Below are 22049 nucleotides of genomic sequence, written 5' to 3' on the forward strand. Positions count from 1 at the left end.
AATAATTTATTCAGAAAATCGAAGGAACATCTTCAATAATAAAAGTGTCGAGAGAAACACTATTTTAAATAATAAATAGATAAATTTACCCTCTACTTTCTCTCTCTCTCTCTCTCTCTTTTTTTTATCTGTTTTACCCTTTACTTTTTCAAACACATTAATGATAAATGACAAGCCATTAACATCTTTTTCTACTACATTTCATTTCATGAGGAATAGAAATGTGTTTTGAAAATAAACATTAAATATTATCAATAATTTAGCATACAATTTTGTTTAGTTATCTAACATCCATTTTAAGTTTATAATTTAACAGTATTATTTTAAATATTATAAATAATTTAGCACAAGATTATTGTTTAAAATGCTTATTAAAAATACAACCATTTGTTTAAAAAAATCATTTTACATATCTACATCATAGCAATAAAATATTTAATCAATCGCTTATGTTTTACTTTTTTAACATTCATAAATAATACTGCTTTCGCATGACAACCACAACATCAAACAATGAAGCCAAATAGGCCTAAAATAACTCTCTATCATATGTAATGGTGTTCAAGACGTTGAGATAAACCTTGAAGCTGTAACAAGCAAGAATGTAACTGCAAACAACAGAAGAACACTTTTAACACCCCTCACCAGTAAGATCCTGCCCCTTGTTTATGTTAATAAAATGTTAACGGATGAGATGCAACACAAACATGGTGACATGCAAAATATTGGATCAATAAAACTTCTAATCTCGAAGAGCGTATCTCAATCGGATCAAAATAATTTCATAGACAAATCATAATATAGAACATATCCAAAATAGTTGTGGGAAACAATTGATCAGCCTGCCAGCTAAAGCATCATCTCTATCAAAGCTATCCAAGTCTTACACCAGGTCTTGGGAAATGAGTATCAAGTACCTAATCTACTTCGTTGATGCTATTTGCGAGCAGTTATAGACAGTTATGGACTGCCATTGCATCTGGGAGCAAACATACATTCTATGGAATCTGGTACACTCTCACAAATACCTGATCTGGTACCCGATGAGCTTGAGCTCCTCCAAAGGAAAGCAAGAGCAACTAGTACAAGCCGGCAAAGAAATTTGTTCTTGCCCATTGGTCTTGCCTCTTCTGTTTTGCTGGTCAGTCAAAAATCTGCACAGAAATGTTTTGAAGTCAGTTATTTTGACAATTTAGTTCATAAAATTGGTCCAAATATATATTGCGGCAAAGTAACACTTCAAAATCAAGGGCCCCTGCTCAGTTACCAAACAAAATTTTAATCTGGAAAGCAGAAGATTTAAAAATCCATCTAGACAATGAGGAAGTATGCGAATGCTAGATTTCTAGATCCCGCTAGGGTCACAAACATGAGGAATTTATTTGTCAGAATAACAGAGGATATTATCTATATATATTAGCATGAGATCACATGCCAATCCGGCCTGCATGACTATTCCCTTCAACTGTTGAAGGTGAAGCCCTTATCATAGCCAGTCCAACATTTGGATAAAGGATGAGGGCTATGTCAGGTAGCCGACCACCAACATAAAAATCATTGAATATTTTATCATGAATTCTAGACAGTTGATTTCACCTAGAAGAATTAAGCCTTGTAATCATTATGATGATGAGAGATCACATAAAAAAAAAGCTTTAGCTGCATTGCTCATATGAAGGCCATACTAAGAAAAATGTAGAGAAGCTCCTGATGAATTTTGCCTTTTCTTTATTTTTTAGTTTTTTCACCTTCTTGGGGGCAGGGGGTTTGATGACACTTGAAAAGTCCACTATTTCTTGGCTAAGAAAATGCCAAATCTTGCATTCATTTGTTATAACAGTCAAACAGGTTGTCTGTGATATTAGTGAACCTTATCAAAATGAGAAGAACAAGGTGAATTCACCACTGAAGGAAGTTAAAACGTGAACTTCAAGAACTTCCGGGTGTAATCTCCAAAATGTGATTTTTTGTTTCCAAAAAATAAAAAGGTAAATTACATACACACCCCCTGTACTTTAAAATTGGCCCTGGAAACCCCTATGATTCCATTTCTTTGCATACCCCTCCTTTAGTTTCAACTAACACTGTAAAAAGAACTCAAAACAAAGAACAAGAGTAATCCCAGTTGCTTAAAAAACAATATCATTAATTAATGTCAATAATCAAAGCTGTCTTCAATTACAACCTGAAAGGACTATTTATAGGCAACGGATAGATAACCATCTACTAACTAGGATTCCTCTATTTTAGCTTGTTTCCTAATTTATTTTGTTTTATCTTTTAGATAATTCTTTAGTCATTAGGTTCCATTACAATCCTAATTAGTTTTATCTTTTAGATAATTCTTAAGTCATTAGGTTCCATTACAATCCTAATTAGATTGGGATTGTGTTTACAATCTTAATTAGAGGAATCCTAGTTAGAGTAGATGGTTATCCATCCGTTGCCTATAAATAGTCCTTTTAGGTTGTAATTGAAGACAGCTTTGATTATTGACATTAATTAATGATATTGTTTTTTAAGAAATTGGGATTACTCTTGCTCTTTGTTTTGAGTTCTGCATCAATTGACAGTGTTAGTTGAAACTAAAGGAGGGGTATGGGTGCAAAGAAATGGAATCATAGGGGTTTCCACGGCCAATTTTAAAGTACAGGGGTATGTATGTAATTTACCTTTTTTATTTTTTGGAAACGAAAAATCACATTTTGGAGATTACACCTGGAAGTTCTTGAAGTTCACGTTGAAGGAGAAATATAGGGTGACTTATGTGCTTAAGCAAATAATATAAAGTTCAAAACAATACATATCTGACCCCGTAGACCCCACGTAGTGGCATTGATCGTTACTGTTGATGTGTATAAAACTATACATATGTCATATCTTGCATAAATAGAAACAGAGGCATCCCTAGTTAGTTGTCTATAATCCTCCCATTACATATCAACTTTATATGTTGTACACCAAAAACAAGACATTTTCTTTTTTGTTTATAAATATAACCAGTAGGAGTGCCTGACAGAGCCGGTCCTCTGTTTTTTTAAGGCTTAGGGCAAATTTTTTCTAAGCGTGCCCTTTAAATAAATTAAATAAAAAAATAAAAATGATTAATTAATTAATTTTATTAAAATTATAAGAATATACAAAAGATAAGGAAGAATAGTTTGGGGGCTCATTAAAACCTTATTTGGGAAAAATTTAATGGGACAAAACCCCAAACGAAGAAAAAAGAGTACCTTGCATTATAAACATTGCATTAAAAAACGAAAACAACATATTTGAGTCTGCATGCTTTCTCCCAAATCTCCGTAAGCATTTCTTGATTTGATCAATCTTCCTTTCATCTAGGGGTGTCAAAAAATATCCGAAAACATATGAACTGGACCAAATCGGATCGAATTGTGCCTTTTGGATTGGTTCAATGGTTAAGTTCTGGTTCTAAAAAATTAAGAATCGATATATTTGGTTTGGTTATTGATTTTTTTTTCAAACCGTGGTTTGAACCGAATCAGAACCGATATTATACTTATATATATTATAATTTTTTGGTATATATATATACATATACATACATAATATCACTTTTTAGGGAATTAGAGAGATTCATGAACTCTTTTATTTCTAGGCTTTTATGCGCTATTGCTATAATAAATGGTTGATGTAATCTCATTTGATGAGATAGTCTATGAATTATTTTGTTCTACTTTTACTTCAAGACTTAAAGCATTAATGAAGTTATGGGTTTTTTTTAATTAATAAATTTGTTTATAATTTCATATTTTGCGGAAATGTTTAGAAGCTAAATATTAATTGGATAGAATTGAAACTGGTCCGGTGTGACGGATTAGTCATGGTTTGGTTTTACATATATAATGGTTCGGTTACGGTTCTTATTTTTTTGGAACCGTTAAAAATGGTTCGGTTACTGAATTCTTATAGAACCGAATCAATCCGAACCGTTGACGCCCTTATTTTCATCCTCTACAATTAATCGAACCAAAAACAATCATCACATGTATCTACAAAATAAAAATAGCAATGAAATTTTTTTTTGATAGGATACAGGCGGCAACTTCTTTTTTAATTTTTTATACACATATATAAATAGGCTTAAAAAAAATTTGGGCCCCCCTCAATTGTGGGCCCTGGGCTGTAGCCTTGGGCCAGGGCCGGCTCTGGTGCCTGACCAACAACTAAGAGCCATTGCCAAGGTACCAGAAGATGTCAAAAACACGTAAAAGTTCAAACTAAGCTGCAGCTGACATATATATATATATATATATATATGAACACATATACACATATAGATGTGTATATATACATATGTACTATATATACACGCGGATAGAAAAAGAAGAAGAAATAAAAAACAAATGTTGGAAATATAGCTACAGACTTTTGAGAGACTTCAAAAAAAGAAGGGCATGTCCACATGATAATACAGTCAAAAAGAGTCGGGAAAGATTTTGATGCATAAATTCATCCACTCCAGTAAAATTGAGTGCAAAGAAAATAGAAGCAAGTGCCTAAATGAAATAGCATAAAAGAACTTTCTCATAAGAAAAAGCACGTAGAAATTGAAAGGGAATACTTTTGGCCCTTATGCAAACAAGCAAGCAGACAAAAATGCATAATATAAATCTGATGTGCTAAACGGAATGCTTATACACATGAACAGAAGCAACACAATATCAACAGATAAAGAAAGAGATACTCATTTGAATAATAAAAGAAAATTGAAGTTGAGGCAAGAAAGTTTGATCAGTGGGGGAAGAAGAGAAAGAGACAAGCAAAGAGAAGATAAGAAGTGCTCAGTCTACATATAAAGACAAAATGAAAACATGTAAAAGGAATAAAACATTGGCTTACTTGAGCGGTATCTTGTTATGGGTATTTCGCGGAGATCACGTCTTATGCACAAGTATTCACCTAACAATGCCATCACAGCAACTCCAGTGCCATTCACAACCCACCATGTTATTGATGAAGGCCAACCTCCATATAGGATACATATAAAGAGGTGGATGATATATAGGGTGGCTGAAAAATCTAAGCACTTCTTTGCCCTCTCAATCAAATAAAGCATATAAACAGCCCTGATTTGAAAAGCAAAGAAAGATATCCAAGTTAACAAGGACTATGAATCTTTGTGATAAACAGTTGTGAAAGCTCGTAGACTTATAGATAGTCTACTGAAGTCAATTCAGTACAATGAACAGGCAAATAAAGGTTAAATTACCAAAAGAATACCCAGCTTTCAACTTGTTTTGAATCTTAGACTCAGATTTTAATTTTTTTCAATAGGGGAATTCAACTTGCTAATTAATTTGAACTATAGACTTCTACTTGCTGCCGTTATTATTTACTGTTAATTGCTGGCATAATAACCTATATTAGATGACTTGGTTGACTAGTTGCCACCTAAACACACAAGAAGGTGGCAAAACCCACAAGGTTTTGGTTGAAGGGTAACATTGTTGTCACCGATCCAACATCAATATAGGCTCTCAGCCTCTTAAGTGGCAAGTTGCCTCCTCATCAACCAATTCATCTAACATAGCTTGCCGCGTCAAACAATTAATGATAAAATGTAACAGCAACAAACGGTAGTCTAGAATTGAAGCTAAATGAAAGTTGGATGCCCCAGTTGATAAAATTAAAAGTTGTCTAAAGATTAAAAATAAGGAGAAAGTTGGGTTTTTTTTTTGTGGTAATTTACCCTAAATGAAAATAACAATTTATTTATGGTAAAATTAGTAATAACACCTAAAAAACTAGAGCAACAAAATCATTTTTCCCTGCTAAGTAAAGAAGTATATTAGTGAAAGAGATTCACATGACCCCATTTTTTTACCACCGTGGTGGTAACCCAGCAATTTGGTAGTTTCCCTTATGTCCCTTGGGTCTGGGGTTCAAACCTTAAACCCATCCTGCTTGCTAGATGACCCAAACCTATGACTCAAACCTTGACCCTGTGCACTACAGTGTGGCTAGGGCAACAGGCTTGCCTTCCCGGTAACAGCTATGGCTCAAATAGAACATTCCCTAGCAAGGAAGGGCCTTCATGGTCATGTCCAGAGGGGGTTGGAATGATGGTCACCCCAGCTTCCTCTTGTTACTAGAGAGAAAGAGAGAGACAGAGATGCACATGCTATGATTAGTTGGCAACAAAAGATTGAAATGCTATGCAGTTTTGCAGTAAAATTTCCATGGATGTATCACTGCTGATAACAATCTTCATCCCCCTCCATGCATTCTTAGAGTCTCTGTGTGTGCATGTGTGTTGAATGGGACTCTTAAATCCATTTAACCCTCTGTCAAAACCATTCACATAGAACTCCTTAGGTTAGCTTCTTTTTTCTCTCCATCCATTCCAGGAATTTTGGTTGATGTAAGACAGCATCAATAAAAATGGAAATGAAATGGCATTTCAAGGCCATAAGAGAAAATGAGTTGTAATAAATTTAAAGATCTGCGACATTAAGTGATTAAGAACCCCACCTAGTGGGATTAAGGCCTGGGATTGTTTGCTGTTGTACGAAGTGGTGAGATAACTGAAATCAATTCACTATCAAGTGTATGCTCATGTGAAAAATCTAGCTGGTGACTACCTTATATGAATAGCAAAAGTGAGGTCAAAGGCACTATAAGGATAGGATGAAGAAACCACTTGTAACAGAATATATCAATTAAAGACCAATGGTCATAAGTGTAGGGCCCTAGTTGGAAGCAAGTGTGTCATGACCCCAAGGATCCCCAATGATAGATTAATAAATATAATAGTAGTAGCTTACATGCATTACTATATTGTATAACTATTCTGAGGGTTTACTAGGGCAGTAACTGTAATTCTCTTTCTTTTTTTGTTATAGATCTTTGTCCTAAGCTATAGGCAGTTATGCTCATTGTTGTACTGCACATGGGTGCATGTGGGAGGCTGTTAGGCTATATATAAGCCATAGTTGAGGATGGGAAGGTATTATGTGAAATGATATTGAATTCTCTTAATTTTCCTCTCATGAATTCTCTCTCAAATTCCCTCTGAACTCCCTCTCCCGATCCCTCTCATTTCTCTCTCTAATCTCTCCTTTTCTCTATTCTATCTACTATCTCCCCCCAATTCTTTCCAATTCCCCTTCCAATCCCTTCTATTCTTGGTCTTAATTTCCTAGGATTCTTCCAATTTCCAATCCAAACCCTAGGCTAAACCCTAGATACATGACAATTTGGTATCAAAGCCATCGTTCCTTGGCTATTAATGTCCAACGGCTCTCAACAGTCTTTGATGATTAATTTTTAGTGAACCTAGGCAGTTGCTTCCAACACTTTGGATTTACAACACAATGAATTCCAAATTGACTTGAAGGAGAGACTCAGAACTTGATTCGAGTATAGGGAACGGGTGATCCTCGGAAATCGATTCTGACGCATGGAGGTTGAGCGTAGGCTAATATCGGAGGCCCGAAAGTGGAAGGCGAAGAAGACCAGAAGATTTTTGGGCGTAGATCCCACTGTGACTGAATTTTCCAAACGCCGAAGTAGAGTGAGGCGAATTTCCGACGATATAGGCGAACTTTTGAGGAGCTTCAACAAAACCAATCGGCCAACATTTCTGATCCAATCCCAAAGGAACCAAGGACAGATCATAATCAAGCGAGCAAGGAACCCTCGGTTTGAACTTGGAAGGCGAAGTAGGTGAGTGACCCTCAACCTCTAATTTCGGTAATTCTTGCTCGAAATTGAAGGGCGAAGCAAGGTCCAGTGATTTTCGATCACCTCACGGTCCAAATCAGAAGGCGTCACAGAGCAAGGTTATCCTTATGACTATAACGAACCAGTTGATCAGAATTTCCATTCAATTTTTGAAGGCGACTTGCCAGGTGGTCCAATGGTGTTGTTGGCGACTCCTAGAGCAGTTCCTTAGCATTCGATTTCTTTTGCTTGTGTACTTCCGACTGTTTTGGGTGATTGACTGTCGAATTTCGACTGCAACCTCCAATAGCAAATTTGGAACTGGTGAACTGTCTCTCGGATCAAATTTTGAAGGCGAAGCAAGAAGTTGATTTCGACTTTGAAATCTACAGGCAAGTCAGTTGTGTTTGTTGATTGTTAGCGCTCTAGGCTGCTAATTTCCATCAAATCTCAGCAAATTCTAAGACTGCGACAAATCAGAGGTGAAAATAATTCAAAGCCGATTAGCTCACAGGAGGTTTTGGATTCAATATGTACAAAACTCTTGCTCCTTGGTCTTCAACTTGTCCTATTTGTGCAATGTCGGCCACGGGGAGCAGTGCGCGCATGAAACAATTGGAGTCTCAATTGCAGCAGAAGAATGTTGCATTTTTAGTTGGATTCAATAGAAATCGTGAGGAGTTTGGCCAGAATCATGAGAAATGGGAAAAGAAATTAGATAATAAGTTCAGTCAAATGCGCAAGGAAACAAGCAGTGTGATACACAAAACATGTGAGGAAATAGGTCGTATGTTATGCGAGCAACTACAAGAGTTTGCGATGATGTCTAAGAGGTATCAGGTCAGCATTCCCACTGAATTCTTCGATAAACTGAGAAGAGATGTTTCGGATGATTATCTCAGAAGTTCTAACCAAGAGGAGTTCCTTAAAATAAAGCAGCCTAAGAAGAAGTCAAGATTGTGGAAAATTGATTCACTGCTTACCTCCGATTTTGATTTTGAGCAGAAGAAGTATTCTGATTTAGGCAGAATTGACAAGGAGCGTGATTGTAATGACAGTGTTGGCAGCAACAACAGTAATTCCGGAGGTTTGATCTAGGATGTTTGGGCAAAAGAAAAATTAAAGGAACACCTTGATTCCTTTGGAAAAGAAGTTCTTGATGAGGATGTTCCAAATGATATTCATGGAAGTCTAAAACAAGAGATGATTGATGCAGTCAATCAGATGATAGGAATAACATGAGGCAACAAGGAATTTTTAGAATTGGAGAAAAACACCTCTGGATCTTTAGGATCTGAAATTAGTCCGTTTTTTCTCAAGGAGACACAGGCTCAATCAACTTCTAAACCTGCAGTCTTGGATGGTGTCCCGGATTAGAATTTTGTGAGAAGTGAAATTGATATTGGAGTTATTAAGAACACTGTTCCATTGCCTTTGATTCTGGATAAAGTTGATGACTCGGTTGATAAACAGGCTATAAATCATGTTGGGGATGAAGGTCATGATGGAGGCCATGTTTCAGCCATTGAGGAACTTGCTCATCCCTTCTTATGCAATCAGTATGTCTATACAGGAAGGGAAATTGCAAGGATGGACACTGGGACACCATTGGATGAGAAAATTGTGGAAGATAAATCTTGGGTGTATGGTAATGAGCAGGAAACAACTTGAGAGGAAGAATTTTCTGCTGTTTTAATTGTTCAAATTCCAGTTAGTGAGCAGCAGTGTCAGATAGGCTCTTGGCTGGCAAAGAAATTTGAGTCCCTTACTATTTAATGGAAATGGTATGATGGGAGATATATCCTCAGCTGACATATCTTCTAAAAAACTGAAGGCGTGTGGATTTGGTAAGGAATTTCGAGGATAGTTGATAGCTGGAGGAAAGCTAAGGGAGATAGCTGAAGAAGTCAAAGGTTTTGTCTACCATTCTCCATTGCTGCATTTCTAAGATATTGCTGATATTTTTGCAGAAGAGAATGACAGTTGGCCTGTCGAGAATACATTAATTGTAGTTATGGATGTGTGTCTGCCATCCTTATTTGTATTAGATGGTGATGAACTATTAAAGGAAGTCACGGACACAATTAGTTTTTCCTCTAGACTCCAAGTTTCAGCTGCTAACTATGTCAGTCCAGGAATGGTTGATCATGTTCTTAAAGTGGAGACCAATCTTGATTGGATAGCTATTGCAGGAGGTGGTTATATGGGGCTTGAACTCAATAAGGCTTCTTCTATTGAAGTTCTGAGTCAACTTATGCCTGGAATTGATCTTGAGAACCTAAGAACGAAGAAAAAGAGGCCTAGAAGGAGAAAGAAAGTAAAAGAAATAAAACAAATAGAGAGAGCTAGTATTGGATAAGAGCAGTGGCCAATTGTTGTAAGTTCTTGGGGACAAGAACTCTCTTAAGGAGGGGGGGAATTGTCATGACCCTAAGGATCCCCAATGATAGATTAATAAATATAATAACAGTAGTTTACATGCATTACTATATTGCACAACTATTTTGAGGGTTTACTAGGGCAGTAATTGTAATTTTCTTTCCTTTTTTGTTATAGATATTTGTCCTTAGCTATAGGCAGTTATGTTTATTGTTGTACTGCACATGGGTGCATGTGGGAGGCTATTAGGCTATATATAAGCCATAGCTGAGGATGGGAAGGTATTATGTGAAATGTTATTGAATTCTCTTAATTTTCCTCTCATGAATTCTCTCCCAAATTCCCTCTGAACTCCCTCTCCCGATCCCTCTCATTTCTCTCTCTAATCTCTCCCTTTCTCTATTCTGTCTACTATCTCCCCCAATTCTGTCTAATTCCCCCTCCAATCCCTTCTGTTCTTGGTCCTAATTTCCCAGGATTCTTCCGATTTCCAATCCAAACCCTAGGCTAAACCCTAGGTATAGGACAAAGTGCAAGAATAAAGAAAAGCCCCACAAGTAAGTGTCAAAAGTATCAAAGCATGGTACAGTTACATTTTGGAAATGAAATCCACCCAAAAGAGAAAACAATGACCTTGGCCATGTTTGGAATAAGGGAAACAGGTGGAAAGGAATGTCCCAATCCCTTCCCACTTCTCCTTTCCATTCCTTCATTTTATACCACTGCTTCAAATTGGAAAGCCATTTTCACAGAATGATCATTCCCACCTTTGTTGGAATAGCCATTCCTTCTCAGGCAAGGGACTCATCATTCTCATTCAATGATGGAGAGAGAGAGAGATTTGACAGAAACACCCTGGCCCCCCCTCCACCACCAGCCACTCTCCTTTGCCAAACCCTTCCATCCTTCCCTCCTACAACCCTTGCAAAACTTTCGTCCTCTAAATTCATGGAAAAACCCTCAAGAGCACTTGTCAAATGGTTCTGTAAGTAACAACTCAAATGGAAACAAGGAAAGCAAATAAAAAAGATCAATGAACAGGAAAATAAAATAGAAGCTTGAGGCCATACCAGGAACGAAGATTTCAATGGAGATGACAACAAAAGAAATGAGATTGTTCTACAATCTATATGCTTAACTGTATTCATTATTCTGATTTTACCATTTTGTTGGATTGCTGGTTCAATTTTTGTGTTGTATGATCTGAATTTTTCCTGTGAATCTGCCACAATTTTCCTGATACTGGAACTCTGGTGATACCTCTGTTCTGTGAGTCATCTACTTCTTTTTATCTTCTAGAGATGTAATCCAGTTCACTGCCATAGTAGTGTTATGGTTGCACACCTGCAAATATATATATATATATATATGCTGTATGTGTGTCGATGCACTCATGCGTTGTTTTATGATATTCTCGGGGTGTGATCAATTGTATACAGTTCTCATCCTCAAGTCAGGTCAATTATTCACCAATTTGTAGGTATGTAGGTTTTGCTTCTATTTTTATGTGTCATGTTGTTTTGTTGGTTTTGGGGCTGCTTTTTTCTTTTTTGGGATTGTGGATTGGTTTTCACCCCATCTGTCTGCTCTTTGGAACCTTGGCCTGAGTCTATAGTGAATACCCTTGAGGGAAGCTTCTGTTGCAATTGGGTCTCGGTGCCCTCTATCAAGCAAAAAAAAAAGCCCAGTATATTTGGTCCAATTAAGTTTCTTTCAAGTATTGTTGAGCAGTAAATGTCAACCCCTTTATGATCAAATTGCAAAACACAAGCATCAAAAGTGCAGTAACCAGCAGAAACCCAATATCAGTCATCATTCAAGTATGGCTAAGCTAAGAACCGCAAATGAAGTAAACAAAATAAAATGGAAAATAAATTTCCAAACAGCAATGACTAAAGAAAGAAAAAACAAAAAGATGATGATTCTCACCCAGCAAGCGAGCTAAGTAGAAATGCCGCAATGACACACCACCCAGTGACCGTGGAAGCAGTAATAGTAACATAATCAAAGAAATACACAAGACTGATCCGCGATACACGAGTCCCGACGAGAATTTCCATAAACAGTCCGAGTGTTAGATAGTATAAGCACTGAAAGCAAATGATTTGGGCGACAATGAGCAATGGATCCCACACCAGCGCACCATAGAACATGACTTTTGAACCGTTGGGAAGCACCCAACCTTCCGAATTCAGTACAACAAAGAAACGTTCCCAAATATCACAACCCCGTGTATTTGGGTTCAGGCTCCAGGCTCTGAACGACACAACACTTGAATTTTTTCAGAAACAACTCACATTCCGATCCAAATCCATGCTCGTCTTGATACCCAATGGGACTAAATCAAGAAACCTTCAAGAGCTATCAAACGTAAAAGCAAGATTCAAATGATGAAACAGGTAACAAACCTAAATTGTGCAGATTGGAGAGAAATTCAGGAGATGGTTGCAAGTGCGTCCGGGAATTCGAGCTCTGGAGCGTCTGATATAACTGAAGTGGCGTCTAATGGGCACAGATCAAGAGGAGAGCTGGAAGATCAATAGCGAAGAAGGGTTTCTTTCTCTTCTCTATGTCTTTCCGGTGAATAGATGCTCACAGACAAGAGAACCCAAACCTCGAGCCGCAGACCACCAGTCCCTCCCCTCGAGCGCAAACCATCCAACGAAACCAAAGCAAATCAATACGTTTGATGATCTGTCAAAATTTAATTTTAGCTTTTTTTTTCATCATTGTGCATTAATTAATTGAACGAAAATAAATAAAATTTAAAAACTCATTCAATACATGACTCGTTTGTATTTTATTTATGCCTCCTTATATTCAGTTAAGAGAGTAATGTATATATAATTTATATAAACAAACAATAAACGAACTGTAAAATTTTAAACAAAAGGTAAGCGACCTTGCTTGTGAGCATAAATGAGTTGAATTCAAATATAAAAAAAAAAAAAATAGTTATCAAATGGGGTTCGTACCCAAAAATGTTATCCAATTCCTGGGATTTGTTGTACTTCATTGAAAATAATCTCTTCAAATTGGAAAATTCAATTATGTTTGATTTTGTTGTTGTCAAATTATAATATTTAAATTTATTTATTTATTTTAAAAAATAATTCAGACAGAATCCATGCAGAATCACAAAGTTTAGGACACCACGTAAGGGTGTCGGTTCAATCTATTGTTAGGGAGAGTTAAAATGATGCTGGAAGTCTCTAGAAGACTTTTAGAAGTCTTTAGGGGTCTTGCTCCCTAGAGAGTTTTTGGATGGTTGGTTTTCTGCAGGTTCTACAATACGAAAATAGTTAAAAGCCACACGGGCCCTTCGATGCTTAAGTCAAGCTATAGTGTCTTGAAGCAAAAATGCTAATGTATGTATGTGTGTATGCTTTATGGATCCAAGGGGAGTCTTTTGATGGATTGTTTCCCGAAATGTTTTGTGTGGTTCAGGGTCTAAGTTTTCGAGTTTAGAGTCTGTGTGAGAGAGTGAAGTCTCAAAGACTCTGGGCCAAAATGTCATTCTGCAATGAAATAGGCGATTATTTATAGACGTTTGGTAGTGGGATCCACGTCACACGTGATATGTAGATGGAAGTCTCTCGACTCTTCAAAGAAATGCATTGAATGAGACAAGAAGATTTGGAGGTATATTCGGAGTCAAAGTATCTGGATGAGTATTCTTCGGATGAGTTCAAAAACTCTTCGGACTCATCGAATGACTTGAACCCGATAGATTCTGAACAAGTCTTGAGCCTCTGAGATACTAAAACTATATCTTTCTGAAGACTCTTTAGAAATTACGAGACTCTTGTCTTAAAATTCATCTAAATCTTTGGCTTAAAATACTTATAGGGATTTTTAGTGTTAGTTTTCTTAAAGACACCCTCGTCACTTCTTCTGTTTTTCTTTTTTAAATCTAAAACTTATCCAACGATTAATTTTTATTGGGGATGGCAAAAGGGCTGGACGACCTTCTCCATTCCCCCCTCACAATAGATAATAAAATTGGCCATTTCCTAACCCCAACAGGGGCAGGGTGGGGATAATTGATTTCTCGAAAAAAAACATTTAAATATTTTTTTATGAATTATTTTATAATAATAATAATAAATGTAAAAATTAAGAATCCTTTAGAGAGCAATATTTACTCACTGAACATTGAACAATGTCAAATTGAGAACAATTAGCTTGGAATTTGTTGCGCATCAAGTAAAACATGTATATAATAATTTATAAAACAAAAAATATGATTTTATATAAATATAATATTAAATTTATATACACTATATATAATTTTAATATATATATATATATATATTAAGAGGCAAGTATAAGGTACGACGAGGCAAAGTTTGTCTGGGTAAGGCGGGATTAAGACTATTGTTTATGAAAATGTTAATAGGGGATTTGCCTTTCTTTACCCTAAAAAATGTTAATAAAAAATAAAAAAATATTATTGGTATATCATAATTTATACCTTAAATTATATAATATATTTAAAATATATAAAATACCCCTCATTCAAGGTGATGAGACATGAAAAGTATTTTTATCATTTATAATAATATACCAATAATATAATCTTCCATGTCCCACCTTGATCTCTAATCAAAGACAATTGACTTTGTTCCAATTGGGACGAGATGGTCCCTGCAAGGGGTAAGTTTTTCTTGCCATCTATAGTTCTAACTGATTGAGCTCATTGACCAATGGGTTTTAACAACTAGCGTTCCCTTTTTAATTCTTAGGAAATTTTGGTTAATTTTACTTAATTTAAGTTAATCTGGTGCAATTTGATTAATGATGTTAATAACAAAGGAGGTGTTTGAAAGAAAATGAAAACCACAATGGTCTCTAGAGATATTTTTAAATTATAGATTATCTGTATGCAAATAACCCAAACCAAATGGGGTTTGGAGGCAATTTACTTATATATCTATTATAATAATTAAGTAAATCCTTTATTTGGTGTTACTTCTCATTGAAGTCTTGTTAAATTTAAAAAATATATATATTTATTTTGTTTAGAAAAACTAAAGATAGCCATACTAAATTGTCAACAAAATTTAACTCATAACCTCCACAATTACTATAAATTTAAAACACTTTTACCATTACCTTTTGGTATTTACATTTTATCTAAAAATAACTAAAACAAAATGTAATTGTCAAGCTCTTTTTTATAATTTTCACTCACACGTGCATGGTATGACCTACTCATTGGGATGATCGCCCTTACGTGACCCTCAGTGCTCTTGTTTTCGATTATGCCAAGAGAGGTAAATCGCAGGTTGATCCTTGACCCTTTCGTAGGGCCAAAATCAAACTTCTAACCCACTGGATTGACACCGACATATTGCTTCTCCGATCGCTCGACCTATGCCCTGAGGGTGGTATGACCTACTCCTTTAATATACATAAAAGATGTCATATGTACACTCCTATTTTTTCTTTCTATGTAAAGTTTCTTTCATATCCTCTTCATTCTAAAAAAGCTCCTGCAACCCTAGGTCACTAACTACCTCTATCTTGGATCACTAGTTGTCCATATTTTTCGTTGATTATTAGAGATAAATCTTCTTGTCTCTTTATCTTCTTCTTTATGCTCTATTTTTCCATCTTCTTTCCCTTATTTTTTTGCTTTCTCATTTTCCTTTTGTCTCTTTCCTATACTTCCAAATACTTTCTTACTCTTCTTTTCTTCTTATTCATTCTCATCCCCCCTCTTAACTCTCGACACATTTGAAAGATCATGTAGGTGTTGTTGGAATAAAAAAAAATGAAGGTGTAAAGATAACAAAATAATGATGATAAAAAAATAATCTTGAGACATAATGTCACTATCCTAAAAAGTAGATTCTGCCACACAATAATAATAATAATATCGAAGGCAACTACCCTAGGATACAACAAACTTTTCTTGTACTACATGCTATAGAGCAATAGTAATTCAAGGGAACATGAACAACATAGAAAATAATTGTTGAGCCAACTTGCCCCAATTAAATTTTCAATTAAGTTTTGACAACTAACAAAAATAATATTTTATAATTGATGTATAATTTATAGTCCATAGTTTTTCAAGTAAATTGTTGTTTATTTTTTTAATATCATAATATTCACTAAAACTATTTTTTTTATCAAAACCAAGTCTCAAGCATTTACTATATGTATAAAATCTATTTCCTGTAAATTTTGGCTTCAGAAGTCGACTCTTGTATAGCTAGAGTCAACTCCCCTTAAACTAAAGTCGACTCTTGCAAAGCTAGAGTCGACCCAGCCGAGAGTAGTTTATGCAGAATCGACCTGAAAATATTGGTATATTTCGAAGAGTTGACTCTAACATTAGAGAAGTTAACTCTTGTATAACTAAAGTCGAATCCCACTTAAAATGGAAATCGACTCTTGTTTCAGGAAAGTCGACTTCTCGGGTTCAACGATCATTTTTTTGAATGTTGCATAGGTTCTCCTAACACGTCTATAAAAGCTCAAAGACTGTTTTGCTTGAGAATTTTAACACTTATTTGAGTTCAAAGAAGCACTACAAGTTCCCAATCTTTCTCATCAAGTTAACCAAGCATCCAAAGGCTCTCAAGCTTCATTGCTCAATCACTCAAGAGCCACAAGGCAAAAAAGAGAAAGTGTCTTCGAGTTGAATCCGAAATTCTCCATCTTGAGGTTATTGTATCATTTTATTTATTGCCTTGCATAAGTTTCTTATTGTTTAAATCTTTTGAGTCCAAGTGTGGACAAAGTATTGTACTTATTTAAATTTTGTTGTAGATTGCTTAGGTTTTCTAGAACCATTTGTAATTTAGGGTTGTATTAGTTTCCAAAGTGTTTAAAGGGAAAACCTTGGTGTTGGTTTTTAGTGGAACCCCAATAGTGGTTAGATCTTGGGAAAGTAAAGTAGGTGTGTAGAATACACCGAACCACTTAAAAATCGTCTTATGCCATATATTGTGTCTCATTGATATATCTTGTGGTGTGAAATTCATCTCTACAACCTCTCACATATACATTCACATTAATCTAATTTTGATAAATTTGTAATAATAAGATTTTTATTAAAAAATTGATAAAAGTTTTAATCATTCAATTCATCTCCCTCTTGAGTGGTCATACTCTAAGGGACCAACAATAATAACCTAGTAAGAAAATAAAAAATAAATAAGTAAACAAGAGAGAGAAAGAGAAAATAATAATTTTTTAATTAATTTACCTCTTAAAATTTTAAATAGCAAACAAAAGTTAATATACACAGTTTATAGTCTATAGCTGAGGTAGAGTTTTCAAATCAAAAATAAAAAGTGACAATTGCTGGCTCATTTAATTATAGCAATAATGAATTCCTAAATAGAAGTAAAAATGATGGCTTATAGAAAATATTTTTTTAAATTTTAACTTCAATTTTAAAGTAAATACGTCTTAACATTTTATATTTTAAAAAATAACAACATTCATCGTTGGAAAATTTAGAAAATATCCTTCTTGGTATTTTATAATTGGGTAAATTACGAAGAACACTACAAGATTTAGCAAAATTGCAATCAAGTCCTATGTTATTAAACAAAAAGACTAAATATTCCCTTTACTCATCTTTTCTTTCCTCTATCTTCTGATTTTAAAAAATAAAAATAAGAAAAAAACATTGATCATTGATTTAAAAAAATAAAAATAAGAAAAAAACATTGATCATTGACTGTCGGAAGATTGAACCCAAATTTTGTATTTGGGTTTAAACAAATAACTTAGATATTGCCAAAGTTTTGGGTTCTTTGAAGGTTGAGAAGAGAGAGAGGACTTACCATGTGCATTTTTTATCATCTCCGACCAAACTCACTTTTGGCTACTACATTTTCTTCATCCCTATAACCAGATTCTTTAACCAAAAATATAGGTTGATAGAAACCTATATCATTTGGGTTTGATTCGGTGGTGAAAAACACAATTAGCTTAAGAGGGGAGATAAATTCAGCCTCTCTCTTAAATTTTTTCTCAATTTAACTAAAAAAAAATATAAAGAAAACTTAATAAATGCAATGCACAGAGATTTTATTGTGGTTCGGCTAGCAGCCTAATCTATTACCTTGACTTCTTACCAAGAATTTAGTCAACCAACTTACTTAAGTAACTTTTGCAAGAGCATCAGCGACAAATCTTTTTACAAATGACTTTTAACAAGATCAACCACAACCATTGCATTTTGTAAGGATAAGGTGTAACCTTTACAACTCTCAAATGAATGTGAATAAAAGATATATAAGATAAGTTTCGAAAGAATGATAATAGAATACAATTTACTTCTCTTGGATTATAGAGATGAAAGAAGATAAAAAGAGTAAACTTGATCTCTCTTTTCTTTCTAAGCATGTGTATGAACAAAGGACACTTGAAGTTCTTTGAGGTAAGCTCTTTTTGAGAGTTCATATTGTTTTCTCCTTGTCTATATTATCTCTTTTTCATTCTCGATCTCTTTATATGGTCTTGTCATCTTAAATGCTCTACTACTTTATCTTTGGATAAAAAATTCTTTCTTTGTAACTGTCAAATTTCACTTTAAACAAACTCACAAAAAGATTACAAAAGGATAATTAATATATAAATCATCTCAAAATGATCAATCAACAATTAATGAACTAATCATGAGTTGAAGAGCAGAAACTGCACGCATTAAATGCGTTGTAATGGTTATAAATTCAAAATCAACAATTAATTACTTGAGTAAAATTTTAAATTACTTGATTAATTTTGACAATCACTCGAGACAAAAACAATCTACATTCAAGTGATATGATGATATACTCAAATAATACTATGCCTTACTTGATTATACATTTATCAACTTTCATCTTTAATATATTGTTTTGCATATCATCATTAAAAGCATTCTCTCATCAACATCAAAACCTAATATATGACTTAACAAGTGGGCTTGATGAAATCCCTCATCTATGTTTGATTGAATCCAATTTGGGTTAACGATTACAAATGAGAGAATTGGATCGAACACTAGCAAGAAGAAGAAGTAGAAGAGATGTGAGAGCATCCATTTCACACAAAAAATACAGACCCCCTTATCTTGCCACTTCAGCACCTTGTGATCTTTGAGAAATATGAGCCATCTCCTAGAACGTTTTTAAAGATTTCAAAAATTCTATGATGGATAAAGACGAGAATGAATCCGGGAATCCAGGACATACTCATCTTGGAGCTTATACTCTCTTCTAAGGAGGGGTTTTTTATTTATAAAATGAGAGGTGAGTCGAGGGTAGCCCCTCGCTTGACCAATTTCTTGAAGTCGGAGGAACATTTGATGACCATAAATAAGAAAGAGCTGCACTCGATATGATATCAACAATAAAAGAAAAAAGAAAAAAGGTCATGATCCTATGTTTGTTTTCACCTTGCCTCGATAATGATCTCCTAGTCCACAGAGGTACATATTGGAAAGACTTTCTCTCTCTCCATTTCTTTGAGAAAAGAATCGTTGGTTTGATCGACGAACTATGCAAGAAATATGAGATCTAAGCATGTCGCTACATGTTCTTCTTTTGCCCTTGAACGATAAAAGAACTACTTATCCTCTCTTAGATAATGATTGATCGATTTACATTTACGGTAAATCAATAAGCCTTAGATTGCCAATTTTTTTCAATCATGGTATGCAATTGAAATTGATGTACATGAAGATGAATGGAAGAAGCTTATTAGGTGTAAGGTAACTTCTTTCTCAAAGCACTACTCCTACAATAGGATATCCACAAATGCTATTGATGGATAGAAAAAGTATGGCATGAAATGCCTGGCATAATCAAATGTCCACTTCGATTATATCCATGTGGGATAATGATAAAGAAAATGAGGAGAAGAATTTACAAAAAAATGAAAAGGTGTGTTTGTTAGGAAAAGAAGAATCCAACTAAGTCTTATGTAATTTAATGGTTATAAACCAACTCTTATGGATGTTTTGATGAATGATTCTAAAATATGATTGAATCTAAGAAAGGGATGCAAAGCTGGTTGGCGATGACAACAACAATTTAATCACCAAAGAAGGTATTAGAGTAGGGAAAAAAAGAAAAGAGTCGGCGATAATGAAAGTTTTGATCAAGATAGAGAAAGTGTGGAGAGAAGGCAAGATAAGCCTTTTAAAAATAAAGAATATTTGGTTATTCCAAAATATAACTAAAATTAACTAATGCAAGAGAAAATTGTAATATGATATTAAATCTTGTATCTTCTTGAATGTCAAGAGTGAAACATTACCAAACCTCAAGGGTGTTTTTTGTTATTTATAATTTTTAATTCATAGTATAGTATATAATTGAAAAATTAAAAATAATTAATTTTTTAATTAAAGATTCAATAACTTATTAAAATTAAAATTAAAAAACTAAAAAAAATATTTTGTAAAGGTATCATCCCCTTACCCACTAATTCATCCCTTACCCACTAATTCACCGTAACAATCCAACATCCTTTATTTTTTTTCAAATTTAAAACATTATTGCCCTTATTCTGTCTGCAAAACTTTATTGAAAGCGTAGCTAATTTAGATTGAATAATAATAACTTTTTATAATGTATATTTTCTTATTAAGAGGACAAATTGATAACAAATTATATTTATTCAAATATTATAATAGATAGTATTTTCCCTTCCCATCAAAATACTACTTGTGAACAAAAGAAAATAAAATAATAAGAAACAAGTTTTGGACTAAAGAAATAATATGAAGAATAATGTCACTCCATTTATTAATTATTACATGCAAAAGAATTGGCGGAAGAAGATACATTTCTGCCACCACATAACAAATATAGCTAACCTAAGCCCTAACCAATTTAATTAATTGTAAAACTCTAATCTAATTACTAATTAACATTAAAAAAAACTAATCTAGTTAATAACGACAAACAGTAATAATGTATTTCATTAGGGTCACGACTAAGCCCACCATATACTAATTAATTAATCTTTTTTTTATTATTTATTTTTATTTTATTTAACAAAAATCGCGTAATCTTCATTTTTGTTTATTAACAAAGATTGTGTAACTAAACTGAACACCACATTAGATGCCATGAACTTGAAGAAGCAGATATATATACATAACGAAGAGTAATGCTGAGTGTCATGACTGATGACACTTACCTGGCACCAGCTCAGTGTCAGCACCTCATTGGGTGTGTGGAGCACACACCCAATGAGGTGCTGCCAGCTCATCAGTCATCACACACACTGAGCACCCACCATAGCTTAGGCATTAGCTATAATAATAGTTTTTGTTTATTAATTTTGGAGTCATGCTATTTGTACATAACAAAGATTACAAAAACATTTACAGGGTAATCAAAATATCCATTTTGCCCTTGCAATTAATGACCCAAATGCAGCATCTCTCTCTCCCTTTGTCTCTCTCTCGCTCTCCTTCTCACACCGTCTGTAATACCCCGAGAGCCCAGAGAGGTTAGTATATATCGAGGATAGTGTAAGAAAGGAAACAACACCAGCTAGATACCTTTTGGGCTGAATGTTGGCAAAGAACTCCCAAGTTAAGCGTGCTTGACCTGGGGTAATCCAATGATGGGTGACCCCCCTGGGAAGTTCGTGTAGGCCCATCAGGGTAAGTTGTTCCGGTCTTTCCTATCGCTCGATGCGGGATGTTACAAGTGGTATCAGAGCCGACCCTTGGTGAAAGCGGTCCGATGAGGGCGGAGAGTGGCGCTGGGGTTCGAGGGCCTGTACAAGGAGCGGCTTCTGGCAGGCTTCTAGGATGGCAGCCCCCAAGGGGAGAAGATCTGGGACCAGTTGTAAGGTCGCATGACGAGGACGTCATGCGCTTAAGGGGGGAAGAATGTAATACCCCGAGAGCCCAGAGAGGTTAGTATATATCGAGGATAGTGTAAGAAAGGAAACAACACCAGCTGGATACCTTTTGGGCTGAATGTTGGCAAAGAACTCCCAAGTTAAGCGTGCTT

At 34.8% G+C, this 22049-nt stretch overlaps 1 protein-coding gene and 1 pseudogene across 3 annotated transcripts; both read right to left on the minus strand.

Annotated features, from left to right (window-relative positions):
* Positions 1 to 716: 716 nt before the first annotated feature.
* Positions 717 to 12747, minus strand: LOC127793980 (uncharacterized). 3 transcript variants are annotated; one of them, XM_052324818.1, is made up of 4 exons: positions 12477 to 12747; positions 11998 to 12158; positions 4867 to 5093; positions 717 to 1154 (listed from the first exon to the last, which is right to left on the minus strand). In XM_052324818.1, exons 2-4 carry the CDS (start codon positions 12126 to 12128, stop codon positions 1147 to 1149), a joined length of 366 nt encoding a protein of 121 aa, XP_052180778.1. In that variant the 5' UTR covers positions 12129 to 12158; positions 12477 to 12747; the 3' UTR covers positions 717 to 1146. The 3 variants fall into 3 exon arrangements, with proteins under 3 accessions (XP_052180778.1, XP_052180776.1, XP_052180777.1); XM_052324816.1 differs by having other exon boundaries at positions 11998 to 12324; XM_052324817.1 differs by having other exon boundaries at positions 11998 to 12389.
* Positions 12748 to 19155: 6408 nt separating this feature from the next.
* On the minus strand, positions 19156 to 19435 carry LOC127794234 (uncharacterized mitochondrial protein AtMg00530-like; annotated as a pseudogene).
* Between the last annotated feature and the right edge of the window lie 2614 nt (positions 19436 to 22049).

Source organism: Diospyros lotus, chromosome 2 (genome assembly GCF_014633365.1).
Source record: "Diospyros lotus cultivar Yz01 chromosome 2, ASM1463336v1, whole genome shotgun sequence".
In the NCBI taxonomy this organism is placed as follows: Eukaryota; Viridiplantae; Streptophyta; class Magnoliopsida; order Ericales; family Ebenaceae; genus Diospyros; species Diospyros lotus.

Coding starts and splice junctions, on each gene's coding strand:
- LOC127793980 (XM_052324816.1), bottom strand. CDS start 12,221: ATGTTCTATGGTGCGCTGGTGTGGGATCCATTGCTCATTGTCGCCCAA. Junction 5,094..11,997: donor CTACTTAGCTCGCTTGCTGG/GTGAGAATCATC, acceptor TTTTCAAATCAG/GGCTGTTTATATGCTTTATT.